General features: G+C 42.7%; 1 protein-coding gene across 2 annotated transcripts; it reads left to right on the top strand.

Moving 5' to 3' along the window:
- The first annotated feature begins 4892 nt into the window (after window positions 1-4892).
- PHC1 (polyhomeotic homolog 1) lies at window positions 4893-23080 on the top strand. Of its 2 annotated transcripts, XR_007947823.1 has the most exons (16): window positions 4893-4977; window positions 7237-7395; window positions 8586-8696; window positions 9234-9311; window positions 10089-10238; window positions 10879-11034; window positions 15140-15632; window positions 16821-17584; window positions 18196-18343; window positions 18565-18776; window positions 19543-19657; window positions 19835-19943; window positions 20132-20282; window positions 20730-20961; window positions 21773-21958; window positions 22104-22192. XR_007947823.1 is itself a non-coding variant. In XM_051963053.1 (15 exons), exons 2-15 carry the CDS (start codon window positions 7282-7284, stop codon window positions 22256-22258), a joined length of 2988 nt encoding a protein of 995 aa, XP_051819013.1. In that variant the 5' UTR covers window positions 4893-4977; window positions 7237-7281; the 3' UTR covers window positions 22259-23080. The 2 variants fall into 2 exon arrangements, 1 of the variants encoding a protein (XP_051819013.1); XM_051963053.1 differs by lacking the exon at window positions 21773-21958 and having other exon boundaries at window positions 22104-23080.
- The last annotated feature ends 81 nt before the right edge of the window (window positions 23081-23161 follow it).

Below are 23161 nucleotides of genomic sequence, written 5' to 3'. Positions count from 1 at the left end.
TGTTCTTCTATTTCCCTGACTCTTAGGAAAGAAAAATTACTCTAAAAGGCTCTAGAGGAATCTTTTATTCATTAATTCAACAAAAATTATTAAATGCCTATTATGTGCCAGTCACGCCAGTTAGATGCTGGGGATAGTTGGGTAAAACATGAAACAAATCCTGACCTCACAGAGTTTACAATCTATGAAGGGAAACAGGTACACCAGTAACAATATCAAGGTATGCAGTGGGCACAAGGATGGGTTCAAAGAAGGACTAAAATTGTATGAGAAATTAGAATTCAAAGCTGAGATTTTGTAATAGGTCCCATGAGTCAATGAATCCCCTTTTGATGTATTGTTGGTGTTGTCCATTGGAAAGACTTATAGGCCTTGATTTTTCCCATTCAGATTTTTAAAATGTCATTCCATCTGCATCTTTCTGTTTATCTGGGAGCAGAAGAGCTCATGAAACTAGAAGTTCTCTGTGCAGCAGGCAGTCTGTTGCCATTTACTGCTTGTTGAAGCTATCCAAGCTGGATGAAGCATAAAATGAGCTGAGACAAATCCTGCAGAACTCTAGTAGTCAATTGTGCACCTGGAGTAGAGGAAGGATCAGGGATTGGGAAGTACTAAGGCCTTAGAAGAACTTGTTCATTTTTATCAGTTCTGTTTGATTCTTGGAAAGTCAAAAAACCCATTTGGGGTTTTCTTGGCAAAGATACTGGAATGGTTTGCCATTTCTTTCTCCAGCTCATTTTACAGTTGAGGAAACTGAGACAACATGACTAAGTGATCAGGGTCATACAGCTAGTTTTTGTCTGAAGTCAAACTTGAACTCCGGTCGTCCTGACTTCAGGTGCTTTGCCTTATCCACTGTGCCACCTAGCTACTCTTTCATGAGAGCCTTTCAAAAACTTGAAGGTAGCTCTCATTGTTTCCCCAAGATTTCCTTTATCCAGGTTAAACATCCCTAGTTCCCATCAACTGATCTTCACATGATGTCCTCTGAATACTCTCCAGCTAACTATCAATTTTCTTCTTAAATCTGGGGATCCAGAACCAAAAACAATACTCCAGTTGTAGTTTCATTAGGACAGTTTGGAGGAATTATCACCTCCTTATTATCAAGCTATAAATCTCTTTATTCAACCCAAATTAAACACCTCTGTAAATTGTACTTAATCAATTTCTAGATTTCTGGAACCCAAGGGTAAGGCTTTATGTTCTCATTAAATGGCGTATTTAATTTGACTCAATAGCCTAACCCTTAAAGATCTTTTTAGGTCTGGATTATCACTTTAACTATTGCCCTCAACTTGGTGTCCTCTTGATGATTTGATTCAAATGCCATCAGTGTTTTTTGTCCAAGTCACTGGAAAAAGAAAATGCCAAGTTTCACAAGATCCCTGAGGCACTGCTCTGAAAATCTGCTTCCAAGTTGATCTTAAACCAGTAATGACAACTCTTAGAGACAGTCATTCAGTCAGTTCTGAATCTAATTATACTATTACATAGCCCACATTTCTCCATCTTTTTCCCCTAGAATATCATAAGATACTTTATTGTCATTTTGCTAAAGAAATATGTGATCCCTATGTACAAAGGCAGGTAAGGAAAGTAAAACTTTTATTCTACCTGTCTGGTAGGAGTCTTGGTTAGGTTGGGTGAGGTGCTCTCCACAAGTGAATGTACGTAAGTTTGGAAAGTTAAAAAACAAAAGTAAGCCCCTACATTTCCTTTGGTCCGGGTTCTTTTCATTGTGGTATAGTATTCTTAATGAAAAGGAATAATTTAATATTTTATAAGTGTCTGACAACTTAAACTTGTTTTTTTTGGCCACTATCTATAGTTTATTATAGATGGTTAATGGAATGGTTAATGACAAATCGCCTAGATTTGCTCAAGGTCCAAGAAGAGAACAGAATGATCTGGGAATCAGAACCAGTTTATCAAGATATAAAACTGAGCATTCCTTAAACTGGGAGCATCAGAAGTTCCTTGCAATATTGGTATCATGAACCCAGAACTCTCCCTGCCATGCCAGAAAACCAACTCAGATTGAATCGTGTCAATTCAATAATCTGAATTGGTCTGAAAAACAACCCAGCCCTGGGATGACCTGATAAAAACCACTATTCAATTACCCCGACCCCACCCCTAACCTTTGATTTGTCTTGATAACCTGATCCGACCAATATGTAGTTACTTCATCCCCTCCCCCCACTTTGTGATTTTTTTTTTTATAACCACTGCTGCCTAAACCCACCCCAAGCTCAGTTCTATTTGTGTTTCCCTGTATACACGTTCGCCTTTTTAGGAGAAATCAACCTATAGCTAGCACCTAACTCTGTTTGCCTTTCTTAGACCAAATTCTGGAAAAAGATTTGACACTGGAAAGCATCTAGAGGATAACCAGCCTGGTGAAAGAGGTAGGATTTGTTTGTTTATACAACTAAGAACTTGCCATGTATTTTCTCACCTCTCCAGGAAGAAATTGTACTTAGCCATTGAAAACTTTCTATTCATTCAGTGATAGCTATGCACATCATTCTTTTTCTATGCATACTGTTTAATTATTATACAAATTTGCTTATTGCAAGAAAAGCAGGATGGTACATTGGGTAGAAAAGTTGGGAAGAGTTTAAGAAGATGCATGTATTTGATGGGTAACTTCAGGAAAACAGGGTTAGCTTGTTCCATTATGCCCCAGAGTAGAAATAGGAGCAAAAAGGAAGTCAAAAAAGAGGTAAATTTTAGACTTATTGTAAAGCCAACTCTGCTAATAATTAATTCACCTATCTAAAAGCTCAATGGAAAGTTTCTCCCTCAGTGGAAATCTCCTGACCGGATGACTACTTAAGATATTGTTGGCCTAAATGGTCACCGGGGTCCTACTAACTCTGAAATTCTGTGATTTGACATCTGTAAAATGTTTTATTAAGATGAACCAGTAGCATGAGGAAATAATAAAGGCACCTCTTCACAGATGTTTGACAATGATAGATTTGGTTCTATCTCTTTTGATCTTTGTCCTTCCTCTCTTTGATTTCCACCACTGAAGGACTTCATGTTGATTTTATGAAGTATAGCTATAACATTGACTTTAAAAACACCAAAGAGAATTTATACATTTAAATGAATGTTTATATTACCCAAAACTTACTGGAATTTCTATTTAGAATAATTATTTTTTGAACAAAACAAATGACTTCATTGTTGTTAATAGGAAATGCCCAGAAGGAAACTCATCATCAACTTGGTTACCATTAAGCCCAATAATTTATAGTGTTAGAAAGTTACCAGAGGATATACTAAGAGGTTAAATGATTTGAACAGAATCCCATACACATATTTTGGCATACAAACAAGTATTTGCCAAAAGCAAAATTTTAAATTCAAATCTTCTCTACTCACTGTTCTGCATGACCTACAATTAATAAATTCTTATAAAAATTAATAAAATACATAAAATGATATGCATGCCTAACTTTGAAGAATGTAAGTTTTCAGTGGGCAGGCACAATTTAATGTTTTGTACTATCCTTCCAGGAGAAGTGGGTAAGAATATGCAAAGTTGTATTGTGTGATTATATTTTATATATTATATATATAATTGAATAATTATAATTATATAATTAAGCAGATAATTCTTAGTTCCTAAAACTGATCTTAAATAGTTTTAAACTATTAAAGCCTAAAACTGCACATTTGGGGGGGGGGGGACACCCTATATATGGAACCAACAAGAGAATCATAGGTATAGAGTCAGTCCAACCTCCTGTTTTTCGGTTTGGTTTTGTTTCGATTTTTACAAATGAATAAACAGAGGGTCAGAGAGATTAAGCGATTGGTGCAAGATCAACACAGTTAAGTGGAAAGCCAGGGGATTTGCATTCAGATCTTGATTCCAGCCCAACAGAAATTGAGGAGCCCGTTTCCCACTCAACAGCCTTTTTTGGTCGGTATTCCCCCCCCCCCTACACTCCCCACCTTTTCTTCCCTCTGCCTTTCCTTTCTGTTTCACGATCTTTCAAGGCCCAGTTTTCTTTCCAGAAGCTAATTTCTAGCTGTCGTTCCCAGATACTCGAGCCCACCCCCCACAACCCCTTACATCCTCTGCCTGTTTCATTCCCAAATGCTAGAGTCCACCCCCAGAAGCCTCCACATCCCCCTTTCTCCATTTCCCCCTCCCCCTCTCCTTCATTCCCAGATGCTCGAGCCCACCCTCCACATTCCCCCCTTCTCTTTCCCTCCTCCTCTCTCCCCCTCATTCCCAGATGCTCGAGCCCACCCGCCGTCACCCCCTCTCTCTTTGAACCCCCGTTAGAGTCCAGCAATTCGAGGGGGCCCTCATCCTCCAACCAAGATGCACAACTGAAAAAGGGTCGAGGAGGTTGGGGGGAGGGGGAGGAACTGGGGCCCAGCCAGGCTGAGGGAGGCCTAAGAGCTGCGTCGCCATGGCAACCGGGCCCAGGCAGGAAACGAGGGAAGCGAAGGAGGGAGGGAGGAGAGGAGAGGGAGAGGAGTGGAGGGATCGGGCTGCCCCGGAAGCACCTCCTCCTCCAGCCCCCCCCTCTCCTCCATCCCCAGCCTGCCAGCCCACCCGCCCCCTCCTCCCCTCTTGGCAGGAAGTGACAGGGCCCTGGAGGGAGCCCCGCAGGCCAGAGCGGAGCTGCCGCCTGTGCCCGCTGCCCGGCCCCGGCCGAGGAGGAGGAGACGGAGGAGGAGGAGCCCGGCGGGCAGGCGGGTGCGCTGCGGCCGGGACCGTAGCTCGGACACCCCGCCCCCCTTCCCTCTGGGCTGGGGAGGGAGGAGGCGCGGAGCCCGCTGCCCTTGCTGCCGCCGCCGCCGCGGAGCCGAGGCCCGCCCGATCCCCCAGCCCGCGCCTCGGCCCCGGGGCTCCGTCCCCGCCCCCCGGCGCAGGCGAGTGGGGATTCCCCGACACCTGAGGTGGATGCCTCCCGGGAAGCCCCGGGGACCGAGCCGGGCGTTAAGGTAACGCAGCCGCCGAGAGGGCTTGGACACCCCACCTCCGTCGCCCCTCCCCTGCCTGTGGCCGGAGCGGTTCTCGGGATCTCTGCTTCCCGGGTCCCTCCTCCAGGCCGACGGCCGTAGCTGCTTCCTCCTCCTCCTCCTTCCCCCCAGCTCCCTCTGCTCCCCATTCATTTTCTGCCTCCAACTTTGTGGTTCCTGCCGCCCGGAGGCTTGGCTCTCTGGGCATTCCTTCCTCGCGGCTGGGCTCCCCGCGTCCACCGTTCTTCCCTAACCCGGCGCCTATTCTCCCGAGGCCACCCCCTTCTCCTCTGAGCACCCCGAACCCCGGGCATTCTGCTCCGCGCGTCCCCTGGTTTCTTTCCATTCTCTTATCTTGACAAGTGTCCCTGCCCCTTCACACAGACCCTCATCTGTCTTTCCTCTTCAAGCTTCTGTACTGGGCAATTTCACTTAGAACTTAACATAGTTCATCCTTCCTCCTTCTCCCCCTCCCCATTTTCTGTCTTTAATAGTATTACGATTCCAACTCGACCTACAGAGGAATAAACTTCTAAACTGGCTTCCAGAATGCAGGGGGTCTTTGAAGCCTTGGTGTTAAGGTGGCCCCTTCGGTGCCAGTTTCTCCTATAACCTGGAGCTGTAAAAAGGATCTGTCTTTTTCACCAATTATTAATAGGATTCCTGGGTCTGTTTCCTGAGTGCTTTAGGATCTCAGCTGTGAGACAGAAGGAAGTCAGATCCGGGCAGAGTAGCACTTGCCCCAGTATCCTACTCCCAGATTTAACTGTGGATGTGTTTAGTTCTCGGGAGTTATGACTGTCAGGTAATGTTGGGAAGGATAAGTATTGCAAATAAAGAGAAGAATTTCTTCAAAATTGTTGTCACGGTCCGGTACTTTTGATTTTTATTTAGTTTCTTATGGCTATGGTCCTAAGACTTATAATGAAGTCATTGACAAGCCTCAACAGAAAATCTGATTTGATGTGTTTCATTTCTGAGCCAAATTATAATACTGTGCTGACCTGACATTTCCTAGTAAGTCCACAAAGAAGTGGATTACCGATTTCCCCCACCTATCCTAGGGGGACTGTAATGCTGATCAGGCTGGGAGGAAAGGGGGAGGGAACCATAGGTGGTTGTACATAGCCTCTATTCAATTGATCGAGTTAAGGAAAAAAGTAGAAAAGAACAATAGCCAAAGTTCTTTCAGGCTGGTGGTTTTTTTTTTTTTTTTTTCCAGGCTGGTTTGTAAGTACATTCATAATCTTTCCTCTGGTCTTTTTAGCTGATTTCTACCAATATCTGGAAATCTGTTTATGAAAGAACTTGAGACTAGCATAGGCGTCAGTAAAGACAATTTTGGATTTCCATTAACTCGCCTTGTGTTTCAGAGTGAGCCCCTTCACCTCCTGAACTTGTTTTCTTCATCTGTTAAGTGAAGGGCTTGAACTAGATGATTAAACTCCAAAGACGTTTACCTGACTTGTATGTTTCCTGCCCAGTATTTTTAAAGAGATTATTTTGTGTATTCCTCGAGGGTAAGGGGAGGATGTTTAAAATAAAAAGTTAAAATGTCAAGCCATATTCCCTCTTGAAATTTCTGCTTTTTGGATAATTTTAATCTTACATGAATATGTGAAATTCTTATACCTCATTGTTGGAAAGCTTTTTTAAAGTGGGGGAACTAAGGCATGAATAAAAAGACAAGTGACATGCCCAAACTAGAACCAGAGTTAAAGATAGGCAAGGGTTCAAACTCTTGATTCTTTCATTAACTTAGATCATTAGCTTTAGCGTTAGTAACTTAACCTTTCTGTGTCCTACTTTCTGCATTTGTAAAATAAAAATACTTGCCCTGACATCTCAAGGAATTGTTAAGATTAAAAGTTAACGGGAGATTTTAAACATTTTTTTAAAAAAATTTTACCTTCCTTGAAGTATTATTGTTACTATAAATTTCTTTACCAAAGATCATCAATTCCCTTTTTTTCATTGACAACTTTGATGAATGACATTCTATAGGAGAAAATATAACTTCAAAAGATTATAGGGATTTAGGGTGGAGGAGAGCCTATGTAATGTCTTTAATAGAGTGGGGAGTCATGAATGGTAGAGTTATGGGAGATCAAAGAGTGTAGAAGATGAAGTTCTACAAAAGGAAGATCAATCTATTTTGTTTTTTTCCTTGATCTAGAATAATAAGGGGGAAAAGCTATTTTTGGATTGTATTATGATTTGACTAGTTTTGCTTCCATCCAGGTCTCACGTTCAGAGCATTAATTTTGGGGCTCCTGGACTGCTGTAATGGAAACTGAGAGTGAACAGAACTCCAACTCCACCAATGGGAGCAGCAGCTCAGGGGGTAGCACTCGCCCCCAGATAGCTCAAATGTCACTATATGAGCGGCAGGCTGTGCAGGTAAGAAGGGATTCTGAGAATGAAGGGCTATAATTTGTGGGATAGACAAGAACATAGAAAGACAGATAGGTGGTCCATTTCTTCAGCTTCTTTATTTGTGAAATGAAGGTAAATTAATGAGATCTTTTAGTTTCAGAATTCTATCTTTTCTATGCTTCCAAAAAGATTTGGACAAGCAGACTATAAGGAATCATAAGGAAGTAAATTGCCTCTGGTTGATTGCATTGCTCTATTCATGTAACTTTTCTATTTCTGATTCTTATGTCTGATTTGGCATTTATTGAATTTGAGTGGTAATGTGATTTAAAAGAAAGGACAGATAGAATCTGGGTTCAGATTCTAGCTCTTTTATTGTCCTTGTGTTCTTATCACTTGACCCTGCTGGGCCTTATTTGCTTATTTACTAAATGAGGGGGTTGGACTTAGTGATCTCTAGGGCACTTTCAAGAGCTGAAATTCTGTGATCCTTATTTTATGTCATTGCATTTAATAATTTTTATAAATGGAAGTTTTTGTTATTGTTTGAAAATGGAGTATCCATTATCTATGATGATTGGAGCATTCGTTACAGGTTCTGCTGTAGCCCAGGGTCATAATTATGAGTTTCAGTCATTATTGTACATTTTCTGAATGCCAGTTAATTAAAAATTCTGATTTCTAGAGTACTAGATAAAAAAACAATTTTACTATCTTTCAAATCAAATGAGATGATGCAAATAAAGCCCTTTGCAAACTTCCATAAATATCCATTGTTACTATTATCTTCTTTCCCCTCACTTGATGTTACTTTGCCTTCTTAGAAACCATGGTTTTGGTTTTTAATCTCTTTCTCTCTCTGCCTTTACCTACTGTTTTATTTCCCCTCAGAATGGCCCCTTTTACTTTCTATAACAGATAGCCAGAAATCCCACTTGGAAAAATAGGGATTTATATGAGTTTTCACTGTTCTCCTTTTTCACTTACCAACTTGGATAGCTTGGTACAGCTTGTACCTATTGCTTCAAATAGAATATTGCTCTAAATATAATAGTTACTCAATTCCTCAAGGACAAAATCAGATTGCTGTTGTCTATCCCTGGCTTCTTCCTCTACCTAGCCTTTCCTTTTTAAACTGGCTCACAACAGTGCAAATAGGTTAGGAGTCAGCAATTCCCCATTTTGAATGACTTTTTCTCTCTTGTTTCTTTTAGGCCCTGCAGGCATTACAGAGACAGCCTAATGCAGCCCAGTATTTCCACCAGTTCATGCTTCAGCAGCAGCTCAGCAATGCCCAGCTGCACAGCCTGGCTGCCGTCCAGCAGGTGAGAGGTCAGCAGCCAGCTGGCCCAAGAGGGAGGGGACAGGCACCACAGGTGGGTCGGGGAACCCTCGGGGAACCCTGCATAAACTTCAAGTAGGGCTGGGGATAGAGTCTCTCCTCTGCCTCTTGTCCTCCTTTGGGGGAGGGGGAGTCCTTTGACGCTTTGCTAGAGTCTCTAAGGTCCAGTGGAGAGACAACCCAAGTTAAAATTTCTAAGGTCTCACCACAGGACTGATTCATGATATAATCCTACAAGAGGATCTTCTGATCCTAAGATTTGCTTATCTAATATATGGTAATAAAAATTTTGACCTTGTATGTCCCATGGAGGCACTAGAAAGTCACTATAATTGCAATTGTAAAACTGCTTTGCAACAACCAAAACAAAAGGTGAAATAACTTGTCTCCCTACTCTATAATAAAACCTCTCTGTCCTCACCAGGGATTTTTTGTATGTTTGTGTGTGTTACATGTTATTGGAAGACTCAGGGTCTTTCCTTGTCTCTGTGCTCTCTCTCTTCTTTTTTGTTATATACAGGCTACCATTGCAGCCAGCCGGCAAGCCAGCTCCCCAAGCACCAGCACACCTCAGCAGACCACTACTACTCAGGCGTCAGTAAGTACTTCTTTCCAAGAAGGAAGCTGAGATAGCCTTCCCAGTTTTGGAGGAATGTAAAGGAATTGAGAAGGGAACAAGCATTTATTAAGTGACTCCTAGGTACCAGCACTATGCTAAGTACTTTGTAAATAAGATGTCCCTTAATCCTCAAAATAACTTTGATTAGTTATCATATATGTAGGGAAACTGAGGTCAATAGCAGTTAAATGACTTGCTCAGGGTCACAGAGCTATTAAGTGCCCAATGCTGGATTTATTCCAGGCTCCATCACTATCCACTGAGACACCTAGATGTCCCTACTTGAGTGTGGACACCTAACCAATTGAATCTTAATAGCAGAAACTTTCTGCTCTTATGTAGAAAATAAGAACAAAGAGGAGATGAGCTATTTGAATCTGTTTTAAGGTTTGAATAGAAGACATAATTTATGGGGAAAAATAAAATTGGGGGAGATAATCTGTTTCTGGAAGTGTCCAGCACTCAGCCATGTAGCCCTATGGGGAAAGACTACTATCCTGTGCTTCTGTGACTGAAATCCCAGGTGCAGGCTTTAATAGGTGATATCAAATAAGTGCTTCCTAAACCTCATCTTAAACAAGGAGTTGTGATGCTCCTTTCCTTTGACCCTGCCTGAGGGAGTGTGTGCATTGGGGGAAGATGTTCTCCTCTTGACTGTAATGCTAGATTTGCTGGAGGGGAAACATTCAAGGGTTTTCTGTCGCTTTTAAATCTTCCCAATCACTCATAGGTCTTGTTTTTTTTGCTATCACACAGATCAATCTGGCTACCACCTCTGCTGCTCAGCTCATCAGCCGTTCCCAGAGCGTGAGCTCCCCCAGTGCTACCACCCTTACCCAGTCTGTGCTCCTGGGTAATACCACCTCTCCACCCCTCAACCAGTCCCAGGCTCAGATGTATCTTCGGGTAAGCCACTATCCATAGCAAGATGTCATCTAGCAAGAACTTGGGCCAAACCTGGTAACCATTGTCATTTCCTTTGATCTTGGTCTCTCAGATGTCTTGAGTCAAGCTGTTTTCCTCGCCTCAGTTTACCCTAGGAGTGATTACTGATCTTGACAGTTCTTAGGGAGACAACAGAATGCTTTGAGATTTCAAAATCGAAGAAACTGAATCAGAGCTAAAGGATCAGCTCTTTGCTAAAGTTCTATTAATGATTTCTTGTTTATAATATACTCGGTGTTAAAATGTAGATATGAGAAGAAAACCATAACGCCTAGCCAATACTTTAGACTCTGAAAATTCCAGCAGATTGCTGCATCTCAGCCCACTTTGCAGTTGTACTTTACTTATTTTAAATCTTTGATATTTTGACCATTTCTTAAATACATGAATTTCTGGCTCTGGTTTCTTGCTATAAATCCAGTTTTATATATACTAATCAAATATTCAAAACAAACAAGCCAATATGGAGAGAGCCAGGCTTACCTGTGCCATCAATTATGTCTTTTATCATATGTTCTCCATTTCTCTGTTTCTTTTTTTCCTCTTTTGTCTCTTCTTTCGCTTCTCTTCTCCATTCTTGTTCTTTTACTGTCTCTGCCAGCCACAGCTGGGTAACCTGTTACAGGTGAACCGGACCCTGGGCCGGAATGTGCCCCTGGCATCTCAGCTCATCCTTATGCCTAATGGGGCTGTGGCTGCTGTCCAGCAGGAAGTACCATCTGCTCAGTCACCTGGAGTCCACACAGATACAGATCAGGTCTGTAATGACTCCTTCAGCTGAGGAGAGTCAATCTCAACAAGCATTTATTAAGCACCTTCCTTTTTCTGGGGCTCTGCTAGGTGGGATAAAGAGACAAAAAGTGAAGTATTCTCCAACCTCAAGAAATACAGTATTCTCTCTTCTAACAAGAGACAAAACATACACATATGCATAGAACACACATATTTATAAAGTATTATGTTTCCTATTAAGACCCTAAAACAGATTTAAATAGCTCATCTCCTTATTCTTATTTTATATAGAAGAACAGAAAGCCTTTGCTATTAGACTGAATTGGCTAGATTTCCACATTCAAAGAGGGACATTTAGGTGTCTTAGTATATAGAGATGGAGTCTGGATCAAGAAGACGAGTTCAAATCCAACATTGGGCACTTGGTAGCTCTGTGTCCCTCAGCAAGTCACTTAACTGTTATTGATCTTAGTTTCCCCATGTATATTACAGCTATTCAAAGTTGTTATGAAAATTAAGGATTTTCTGTGTGTTTTCTGTATGTGCATATGTATATATCTTGACTCTTGTTAGAAAACAGAATAGCCTACTCCTTGAGAGCAGTTTTGTCTCTAACCTGGCCAGGGTGGAGGAAGGGAAACTAATATCTGTAAGGGTCATCAAGAAAGATCTTACAGGAGCTGGTACTCGTCATTTTCTTAAAGAAAATCAAAGATTCCAAGAAGCAGACATGAGGAGGAAACACATTCCAGACATTAGAGACAGGAACTAGAGTATTATGTGACAAATAGCAGGAAGGCCAGTTTGGCTGGACTGTGGGCTATATAGAGGAGAATGCATTAATAGGTCTGGAAAAATAGAATTGGGAGACGTTGTAAAGAACTGCTAAACAGAAGAGTTTATATTTGATCCTAGAGATACTAAGGTGACACTGGAATTTATTGGATGGGAGTGTGATATGGTCAGACCTGCATTTGGAAAGATCACTACCCTGTGGAGGGTGGCTAGGAGAAGAATCTTGAGGCAGAGAGATAAATCAGAAGTCATTATCTCTGTTGTTACAGTAGTAAAGGCAAGAGCTGATGAGGATCTGGACTAAGAGGGCTGCCATGTGAATGAAGAGGAGATGTATTGCAAGATGTGAAGTAGAAATACAAAGATTTGACACATGAATGTGTAAAACAGGTAGACATGAGGAGTCAAGGATTGATACCAAGCTTGTGAATTGCATAACTACGATAGCCATGTTCTTGACAGAAATGGGAAATTTGGGGAATTGGGTGGACTTACAGGAGGGAAAAGTGTTTTATTTTGAATTTTTTGAGTTAGAAATACCTCTGAAACTGTGAGGAGTTTCTACTTGATTCAGTAGGCAACAGGGAGGAAATAGATCATTGAATAGGGGAATAGCAGCTGAAGTGATTATAGGAAGATGAGTCTTGACAAGCAGTATTAAGCAGGAAGAATTAGAGAATGAGAGTGGAGGTAGAAAGACTAATGAGGATTCTTTTGGAGTAATCCAAGTATAGGGTGATGAAAACCTGGACTAGTGAGGTAACCTGAAAATGAGGAAGCAGCAAATCAGTACTGTTTTGAAGCAAGAAACTATAGTGTTTTCTAATTTTCAATATAGGGATAAGGGTCTTGCCATATGGAGGAGAGATTAACCCCAGAGGGAAGAGCAATGGGCAGTGATTTTAGGGAGGCAGATTTTGGCTCTTAGGAAAAACTGTCATACCAGTATACTAAGGTCTGGGGGATACAGATAAAGTAAAAACACCATCCTTGCCTTCAAGATCACATTCTAAAAGAGAGAGTAGTAATCCATACAATCAAAGTGGGGAAAGATATTTGCAATATAAATGGGACATAATCTTAGAGAAGAGGCAGTAGTGGTTGAATTTTTTTTTTGGGGGGGGGGGTCTTGAAAGCAGATACGGTTAAGTGACTTGCCCAGCCACCCAGCTAGTAAGTGTCTCAAATCAGATTTGAACTTGTCTTCTTAACTCCTGGGCTGGCACTTCTAGGAGCAGCTGAATCTTAAAGGAAACAGGGGAAGTACAGAGGCAGAGATGAAGAAAGAGCACATCAGGCATAAGATGGGAAAGCCGGAGTACATATATGAGAAATAGAGAAATTATGAGAAAAGGTCAATATCACTGGGTTGTGGAAGGTATGGAAGAGTAAAATGTATGAGCACTGGAAAGGCGATCAAAGGGCAATCAAAGGACTGAAAGGCTTTAAAATAAGATTTTGCATTTGATCCAGAAGGATCAAAAGGTAATAGGAGCCACTAGAGTTTGATTAAGGAAAGGGACATGATCAGATTGCAGGAAGATCACATTGGTAGCAGACTTGGAGTGGAGTGGAGTTTAGAGGGGAGAGAGACTATCCAGCAAATGTGAGCTGATAAGGTACTGGAGTGGTGACTGTCTGAGTGGAGGGAAGAGATTTGATAATAGTGCATATATATGGAAAGGATCAGTGAGGTGTGGAGAAGAACAAGATTGTGGACCTAGGTATCTGGGAGAAAAGTGGTGCCCTTGGGAATAATAAAAACATTGCAAAGTCAGGATGGTTTGGGAGAAGAGATAATGAGTTTCTGTATTTTAGAGTTGCTTATGGAATATTCCAATTTGGGATGTACAATAAGCAGTTGATGAGAGATTGGAGGTCAGAAAAAAGATTAGAACTATCTTGTCCCTGTCATTGGAAGTCTTCAAGTAGGCCCCTTGTGGAAGGTATTGTAGAGGCCATAACTGTTCAGTCATGGACTAGTTTATTTTTGGAGGGTCCTTTCTAACTGGTATGCTTTGTGTCTATTATCTCAAAATTTCTAATCTGAGGCAATGAAATGCTTCTAATGTGTTTTGCTGAAGTTATGGTGTAGTGAAAGCTTTTCCCTTTCATATCAACACCAGAGATTCCTTAAGAAGATGAATAAATAAGGATTTAGTAGTAATATAATCATGGAATCAGAACTGGTTGGATTTAAAAAGTAGTTAACAGTTCGGTTTCATTGTGGCAAGAGGTCTTCCGTGAAATATAACAGAAATCTGTCCCTAGCCCTTGTGCCATTCAATATTTTTATCAATGACTTCAAAAGGCATAGATAGTAAAAATTTGCAAGTGACATAAAAGCTAACGTACTGAATAACATCTTGACAAGCAAGAGCATTGAGATGAATCTAATAGGTTAAAAACTCAAAAGGAATAAATGTTAAACCTTTCGTTTGTATACCAAGAAAAGAGACATAGTAATTATTCTGAAAACAGTAGTTCTGAAAAGTAATTGCAATACTTGGTGGACTACAAATTCAATGAGTCATTAATGTGATTTATGGCAGTCCCCCAAAACCTCATAACTCATATCATCTTAAACTGCATTAGCTCCCAGCTAGATCTAGCTTCCAGCAGTATGAGAAATGAAGATGTATCAGTTGACTTTTCCATTGTTAGATTTCAGTCAGAGAGCTGTGTTCAGACTTGGACACCAGAGTTTAAGGTCATTAAAAAGCTGGCAAGAACTCAGAGGAAGGCAACCAGAATGGTGAAAGTCCTTGAGTTCGTGACATATTAGGGTTAGTTGAAAGGAATGGACCTGTTTGGCCTAGAGAAAAACATTACAACTAGTTTTAAAATATTTGAATTCTTTTAATATCAAGGAGAAGTTAGATTGATTCAGTTTAGCTCCAGAGACCAGAAACCGGAAGCAATTGATGGAAGTTGCAAAGAAGCAAATTTAGATTTATTTGAGGTTGGGGAAAATTTCCTAATACTAATTGCTGTCCAAAAGTACAATAGTTTGCCTTGAGAAGTAGTGGATCCTTCTTGACCTCCAACCCCTTGAAGGTCTTTTTTTTTTGGGGGGGGGGGAGGAAGAAGGGCAGAGAGAGTTAATGAAGTGGAGTGACTTGTCTAGGGCCACACAATCATTGTCTGAGGCTGAATTTGAATTCCCGTCCTCCCAACACCAGGGCTAGCACTCTCTGTACTGCGCCACTTAGCTGCTCCTCCTTGGATGTCTTAAAGCAGACACTAGTAGCTGAGGGGTGGGACTAGGTGATTAATGAGTCTCTTCCAACTCCTTCCTTTTCTCCCAATCTGCATTTTCCCTTCATGTTTTTCAGGTGCAGAACTTGGCAGTGAGGAGTCAACAGTCTTCAGCCCAGGGTCCCCAAATGCAGGGCTCTGCTCAAAAGGCCATGCCCCCTGGAGCTTCTCCCACCACAGGCCTTCCCCAAGCCACTGGCCAGCCTTTAGCTATGGCTCAAGCTTCCTCTGGCGGGGCAGGCCAGTCCCTCAACCTCAGTCAAGCTGGTGGGAGCAGTGGGAATGGCATCCCAGGATCTGTGGGGCCGGGGGGTGGCCAGGCATCTGGGGGCCTGGGTCAGGTGCCCTCTTCAGGGATGGGTGGAGGTGGGAGCTGCTCCAGGAAGGGCACTGGGGTGGTGCAGCCTTTGCCTGCAGCCCAGGCAGTGACAGTGAGCCAGGGCAGCCAGACAGAGGCAGAAAATGCAGCAGCCAAGAAGGCAGAGGTAGAGAGCAGTGGACAGCAGAGTGTGGGCATGAACCTGACCCGGACAGCTACACCTGCTCCCAGCCAGACCCTTATCAGCTCAGGTGAGCTATCTTGGCTCCGCAGGGTATCTTTATTCACCAGAGACCTGTGGGTTTTTTTTTTTTTCTTGGAAAGCAGAGGACTGGCTACTTTATTTCCCTTTTGTTTAAAAGAGTTATCAGACTACTCTTGATTGACCCTTCTATAATAGCATGAGAAAAGAAAATGAACACCCATTCATCTTATGTCTGCTAGTGCTATTAAGAAAAATAATGCATGCTAATTGGAACTCTACACCAAGCACCAGTTAGCTTCTAAGCTGCTCAGTTCTGGTTGCTTTACTCTGATATCTTCCATTGACTTCCCTCTGTCAAGTATGTTCCCTCTCTTAAGCTTAGGAACAGAAAGTTGTCCCAACTATGGGCCAAGCATTGAGTTCAAATAGACCAAGTCTCTACTCAGTATGTTCATCTGCTAGATTCAGGATTACTCACTATCTGAGAAGAGAAAAAAATTGTAGTTGAGACCTGATTAGGCCTGCCCCCCTGATGCTCCTTGGACCTTGGTTTCCTCAAGGGGGAACCTCAACTTTCTTGTTTTTTAAAGCAATTGAAAAGTTTACACTCTGGAGATTTTAGGAAATGTGGGTTAATAGCAGTTGTTTAATCAGCATAAGAAAAATCTATATTCTAATATTGCCAGATCTTGATAATTAAATAGTATTAACAGAATGCAAGAAAAAGAAATGATAGTACTAAAACCAAAAAAAATAATAAAAATAAAGAGAATTTTTTGGAATGTAGGTAGATGAAGAGACCCAGCTACATGCACTTACTTTTCAATACCCTTTTTATTGTTTATTCCTGATCCCCTGAATAGGTGTCCTGAACCTCAGCTAGGGCTGGAAGAGGGAGGAGTGAAGGGAAGCCTGTATATTATCACAAATAATCTGTTATAGATAAAGCACTAAGAGAGGACGGTGTTGATTGTAGTTGTTACAAAAAACGACTTTTAGTACCACTTCTTTGTAGTTTTCTGTAAAATCCAATCCTCTTTCCACTGATTTTTAGAAATAGCCAAATTTGATCATACCTAACTTGAAGCAAAAGTATGGATAAGGTAACATCAGAAAATCCATTTCAGTTTAAAATTCTTTTGATTATATGACCTCAAAGTTTAGAAATGTGGGGAGGAACACTTTAGTTTGATCAGATCTTATTCTTTCTCTGTTCCCTTGCTCATTCCTCTAGCAACCTACACCCAGATCCAGCCCCACTCACTGATCCAGCAACAGCAGCAGATCCACCTACAGCAGAAACAAGTCGTAATCCAGCAACAGATTGCCATCCACCACCAGCAACAGTTCCAGCACCGGCAGTCCCAGTTGCTCCACACAGCTACCCATCTCCAGCTAGCCCAGCAGCAACAGCAGCAGCAGCAGCAACAGCAGCAGCAAGCCCCAACCCTCACTGCCCCTCCGGCACAAGTCCCCCCCTCCCAGCAAGCCCCACCTCCACAGTCTCAGCAGGCTCAGACCCTGGTTGTGCAGCCCATGCTCCAGTCCCAGGCCCTTGCCCTCCCTCCTGACTCTACCCCTAAACCACCCCTGCCCATCCAGTCCAAGCTGCCGATGGCATCCATTAAGCCCCCTCAGTTAGGGGCTACCAAGATGTCTGCTACCCAGCAGCCGCCACCACATATTCCTGTCCAGGTGGTGGGAAGCAGGCAGCCAGGTTCGGCCCAGGCGCAGGCTTTAGGATTAGCACAGCTGGCGGCTACTGTGCCAACTTCTCGAGGACTGCCAGGCGCAGTGCAAGGAGTGGGCCAGCCCCATGTGACTTCCCCCCCCTCCCAGGCTACTGGAACCCTGCAAGAGGTCCCTCCACCACTAGCCTCTGGGGTCAGCTTGACCCCTTTGCAGGGGACAGCACATGTGGTAAAGGGAGGAGCCGCTGCCTCACCTGTTGTGGCCCAGGTTCCTGCTGCCTTCTATATGCAGTCTGTCCAGCTGCCGGTGAGTGACACCTGAAAATGAAAGGGAAGTTGGTAAGGGAGGGTCTGGGTCACAGTGGGGGTACTTCCTCTTGTTAGCCAAAGAGTGGTTCAAACATGAAAACAGCTGCTTTTCTGGTCCTGATGGTAGAAGGACTCTAATAATGTAAGCAGTGTTTAAACTCCTCATCCCTAGTATTCAGTTTTCTAAGCAGTAATTCTATTTAAACCCTCTCTAAGATAGACAGGAGTATGGGGACAAACCAACATATGGCAGACTTCTGCTCCTAGATTAAGTCTCAGAAACGCCCGGCCTGGGAACAAGGGGAGGACCCAGAAAGAAAGTGTATTAAAGAATTTAAGAGCTAGGACGGCTAGGTGGCACCATGGATAGAGCACTAGCCCTAAAGTCAGGAGAGCCTGAGTTCACATCTGACCTCAGACACTTAACACTTACTAGTTGTGTGACCTTGGGCAAGTCATTTAATCCTAATTGTCTCAGCAAAAGAAGCAAAAAAAAAAAAAAAAAAAAAGAATTTAGAGCTGCTAAATGAATGGGAGTGATCATCATCCTATATTGTCCTTCATCCTTGGGTTCTTTGCTATTTTCTTTCTCATTTCCCCAATATAAAGGGCAAACCCCAGACTCTAGCTGTTAAGCGAAAAGCTGAATCTGAGGAAGATAGAGAGGAAGTCTCCACTATAAACACTATGCTTCCTGCCAAGTCATCACCAATTGTAGAGAGTCCCAAAACCATGGAAGAAAAGGGCAGCCTTGCAGGTGAGATGACAGTGGGATTCCTAGCGATTTCTGGCGTTCACTAAAGAGCCAAAAGACAACTCTAGTGCAGTCGTGTACCCAAATTGGGGTGGATAAATGGGACGATCTCAAAACCCCTAATCTGGGTTGTGATGATCTATTCCATTCACCATCATGGCAGACCAAACTGGAGGAGCCTATTGTTCTTTTATCTGCTGCTTACGTGTTTTTTTGTTTTCTAGAGAAAGCTGAGCCAGTGGTCAGCATGGTCCCTAACACTCCTAGCAGTGACCTAGCAGTCTCAGCCCCCACCCCATCTGCACCACCCCCCACGCTGGCTATGATGTCTCGACAGATGGGTGACTTGAAGCCCCCACAGGCCATTGTGAAACCTCAAATTCTCACCCACATCATTGAAGGCTTTGTCATCCAGGAAGGGGCAGAACCTTTCCCGGTGAGGGAATAGAATCAAGTAATTTAGAATTGGGAATTGCAATTTGCTCTTCTAAGCAAAAGATAGTTGTTCCCCAAAAATCAGAATTGAGTGACCCAATGATAAGGAAAAGGGTTCATTAGCCAAGGATGGATGTAGAGTCCATAGATTTGTGTTTGAATCCTGGCACTGTCATTGTCTGGCCTTGGGCATGGGGTCTGCTCCTCTATAGAATGAGTGGAAAGGACTAAACAATCTAAGGGCCTTGCTGCCTCACAATATAAGATCTATATAGGTTGGAAAGAAAGGAAGTAAAAAGAAAGCATGATGGACATGGGAAAGTGAAAGAAGAAATTAAGATTTCTGGAGATCATGTAATCTAACCTTTTGAATTTACAAATAAACCACAGTTTCCAGCAGCTGGAAGGACTATGCAAGCTTATTTAGCTAGTTAGTGAGTGGCAGAGCCAAGACTTAATTGACTCCCAGGCCAGACATTTCACTGTACCATAGGCAAAGGCCAGAAAAAAGAAATAAGTTGCTAGAGAGAGAGTCCATCTGCGCTCTCCTGTGGGTCTATGAAGAATTGGGATTGATTGTCCCACCTATTCTGGGAGAGTGATTTTTCTCTGATTCAGACTCTGTAACTGATTCTATATATGTGTGTATGTGTGTGTGTGTGTGTATATTTGTAATTATGTAAAGAACTTTACAGAGGACTATCCTTGAAAAAGAATTGTAAAGGAAAAAGGAAAGAAAATAACTAACTACTTACGTTGCTGTACAGGTGGGCTGTTCCCAGCTCTTAAAGGAGTCTGAGAAGCCATTACAGACAGGAGCTCCTGCAGGACTGAATGAAAGCCAACCAGGTGGCCCCATAGTGGGGGATAGCATAGCTACAGGTGAGTAGGATTGTGAAGACCCTTTTCGGGGAAGGAGGTTCATGGTGGTGGGCTTGGACTGATTTGCTAGTTTTCTTTAGAGGTTTTATTTAATCTTTGGGAGGAAGGGGTCTCATGTGAATGGTGTCCTAGTGGTAGAGGTGACAGCCTGGCTCTCAGCTTTTCCCTGTTCTTTAGAGCTGGATAAGAAAACCAATCTGCTGAAGTGTGAGTACTGTGGAAAGTACGCTCCAGAGGAGCAGTTCCGTGGCTCCAAGAGATTCTGCTCCATGACTTGTGCTAAGAGGTACTCATGGCCCCCTCACCCTCACCATCCCTTCCCAGGACCATTTTCCAGATGCTTTTTTAGCTTCTCTCCTGACTATTCTTTTCACAACATTTAAAATTTCAGTTTGTTTTGTGTAGGTTAGTGTTTGAGTTGAGAAGCCCTACCCAAGGTCTTGACCTGCTTTTGTGCCTGATCTCTTCCCATAGATACAATGTGAGTTGTAGCCATCAGTTTCGACTAAAGCGGAAAAAAATGAAGGAGTTCCAGGAGGCTAACTATGCTCGAGTGCGCCGGCGTGGACCTAGACGAAGCTCCTCTGACATTGCCCGCGCCAAGATCCAGGGCAAGCGACACCGGGTGAGGCTCGCTAGAAGATCACTGAAAAAAAAAATTTTAAACCCTGAAAGCAGTTTCCTTCTCTCCTTCACTTTCAAATGTTTCTTATTTCCAGGAGTTTGAAGCATGATTCCAACCCAGTGTTAAGTCTGGATAAGAAATGTCAATAGTTGCCTTCCCTTACTTCCCTTACATGTCCTCTAATTCATATCTTTCTATATAATTTTTGCATAGAAGATCTGAGTCAGTATGTTGTGGAAAAAAAAGTAGAAAAGTGAAAAATCCAAAAACAATGTGGTAAAATTAAAATTTGCTTGTAAATAGAGTTGCCTCTTGCATTTGCAGATGATTTCAAATTTGTGTATGTATCTTAGAAATATTCTAAAGCCCCTAGAATGTGGGAGATGCATATCATAGTCCTGCTTTTAATTCTACTAGTCCCTCTTCCTTATCTCTCTTCTTGCACAGGGTCAGGAGGATTCTAGCCGGGGTTCAGATAACTCTAGTTATGATGAAGCGCTATCTCCCACTTCCCCTGGACCTTTATCAGTGAGGGCTGGTCATGGAGAACGAGACCTGGCAAATTCCAACACAGAGCCCCTAACTCCAGAGCTGCATGGTATCAACCCGGTCTTCCTGTCCAGCAATCCCAGCCGCTGGAGCGTGGAAGAAGTTTATGAGTTCATCGCTTCTCTACAAGGTCAGACTTTACTGAGAAACCCTTCCCTATTACCCAAAAGAATAATCTACATTTTATTATTATTTTAGAAAATACCCCTTCTTGTAACTAATGTACATATAGTGAAAAGTGCTGTTTCTTTATAGTTAATTATGTATCCTGTCAGTAGCATAGTTTGGGATTTCAGAGGAGGGATTATGGCACTTAATGTAATTTCTCAGAAATTGGCTTGCTACTCTACCATGTTATAGAAACAATAGCAACTTTCCATTGTTTAAAATTTGTTGGGCTTCTATTTTAATGGCTGTTATTCTCATTAGGGGTTCTGCTTTCCAACTTTATTACTTTTAGTCACCATGAGCCTTTTATACTTTACCTTACAAAATGAAAATTGTCCTATTTTTTTATAAGTAGTGACTGGAAGTAATCACCCTTTCACTATAAGGGGATTATGGTTTCTTAAAAGTGAGAAAAAGAACTAGAAGTCAAGATTTTAGGGGATTAAGATATTCCTGCCCTGCCCCAAAGGAATATCTAAACCAATTCTATGGTGCTTGATCTGGTAACATGAGTTCTGGGCCCCAGAGTAGAGCAGTAGGTATTCTTTGTCTTTAGTTACGAATGTAAAGCTTATTCTTTACTGTAGACCCCTATAGAATATGCTGTTCTATGTTTTAGTTTGTTGTAGTTTTCCCTCTTCTAGGTAGTTAATATCCAATTGCCCATTTTCCTCTCAATTCTACCCCAAGAACATGCTATCTTAGATCCATATTATAGCACTGAACTTAGGATAAGTGAGTCCCATCCCAGCTTTGCCATTGCTTATCCTCAGTTCACCCATCACGCCCTGCCACTGTTCTGTCTGGGGCACTATGAGGGCAAAGGAAATACTGTCGCTATGCATCTGAAGCTCCTCAACCTGAAAATGGAAGGAGCACCCTGGGAAGGAAATGATGGAGAGGAGGGCAGCAGGATGGCACGAGATGGGGCCACGATGCTGGAGGCTGCTGTGAAACAGGTGGGACAGTCCTAAGGGAGACAGGCCAGGTTATAGCCCCACTGCCTTCCAGTTCTTCCTTTTCCTCTTCCTTCTTTACCCTTTTTTCTTCCTTTCCTGGCTGGTTCCTGTTTATTAAAACTCTTCCCTCTTTGCCTTTTTCTAGGATGCCAAGAGATTGCAGAACTGTTCCGCTCCCAGGAGATTGATGGGCAAGCTTTGTTACTACTCAAAGAAGAACATCTCATGAGTGCCATGAACATCAAGTTGGGCCCAGCCCTCAAGATCTGCGCCAAGATCAATGTCCTCAAGGAGACCTAATAGAGCCTTCTCATAGACTAGCCTAAAGTGGGCCCTCCTTTGCTGCCCAAGCTGCAATCTGCTGAGGACCAGTAGAGATCTGGGCAGGGGAAGAGAGGCGTTTACCAGTGGGGAAGATAAGACAGGAAAAAATGAGTGTTCACCCATCCCTTGATGAACTACTGTTACCACATGGTAGCAGCTTTTGACACTTTCAGTTCTAGTTTATTTTTTAAAAAATGGCTCCTCCCTCACCACCCCACTCTTCCCTACCACTCCCCCATCTGAGACCTGGAAGGCAAAGGCTACTCAGCTCTGTCCTGGATGGTGAGTCCAACCAGGGCCTCACTTATCCTGAAGGACTACGGTAAGGCAAGGGCCTGACCATGCATGGTGGAACGGGTGAGATCTGGGGCTGCTTTCCCCCATCAGGGCAATAAGGGTAAGATTGTCTAGTTTATGGTACCTCTCTGTACCACTAACTGTGGCCGAGTCCCTTTTTCCTGAGTACCTCGCAGGTTCCACTTGCTCCCTGGCAGGGCTACCAGCCTCTTTGAAAGTTGGCTCATAACCTTCTGAGTTGGTCTAGGGACATACGGCATGTTTGTGGCTGGCACGTGTGTGGTTTTTCTCCTCTTTTCTTCCCCATTCATCTGTTGGCTTTCTTCTACTCGACCCACCAATCCCTCTTTTCTTTCTACCTCCTTTCTCCCTTAGCCTTTACAAGTCAGGAATACGAGTTACTGGGGGCAGGAGTAAAAAGCACCTCCCTCAGACCCTGTTTCTTGTACAACAAAAATGACTATTTTTTTTCCCTTCCTTAGTAAAAGGATGAAAACTGGTCTTGGTTGTCTGTTTTATTTTATTCCTGAATTTCTAGACCCCAATCATATTCTTATGCAAACAGCCAGACCAAAGAGATTG

This window comes from Antechinus flavipes, chromosome 5 (assembly GCF_016432865.1).
Source record: "Antechinus flavipes isolate AdamAnt ecotype Samford, QLD, Australia chromosome 5, AdamAnt_v2, whole genome shotgun sequence".
In the NCBI taxonomy this organism is placed as follows: Eukaryota; Metazoa; Chordata; class Mammalia; order Dasyuromorphia; family Dasyuridae; genus Antechinus; species Antechinus flavipes.
The sequence above is the reverse complement of the archived record's forward strand: the minus strand, read 5'-3'. Positions and strand labels throughout refer to the sequence as shown.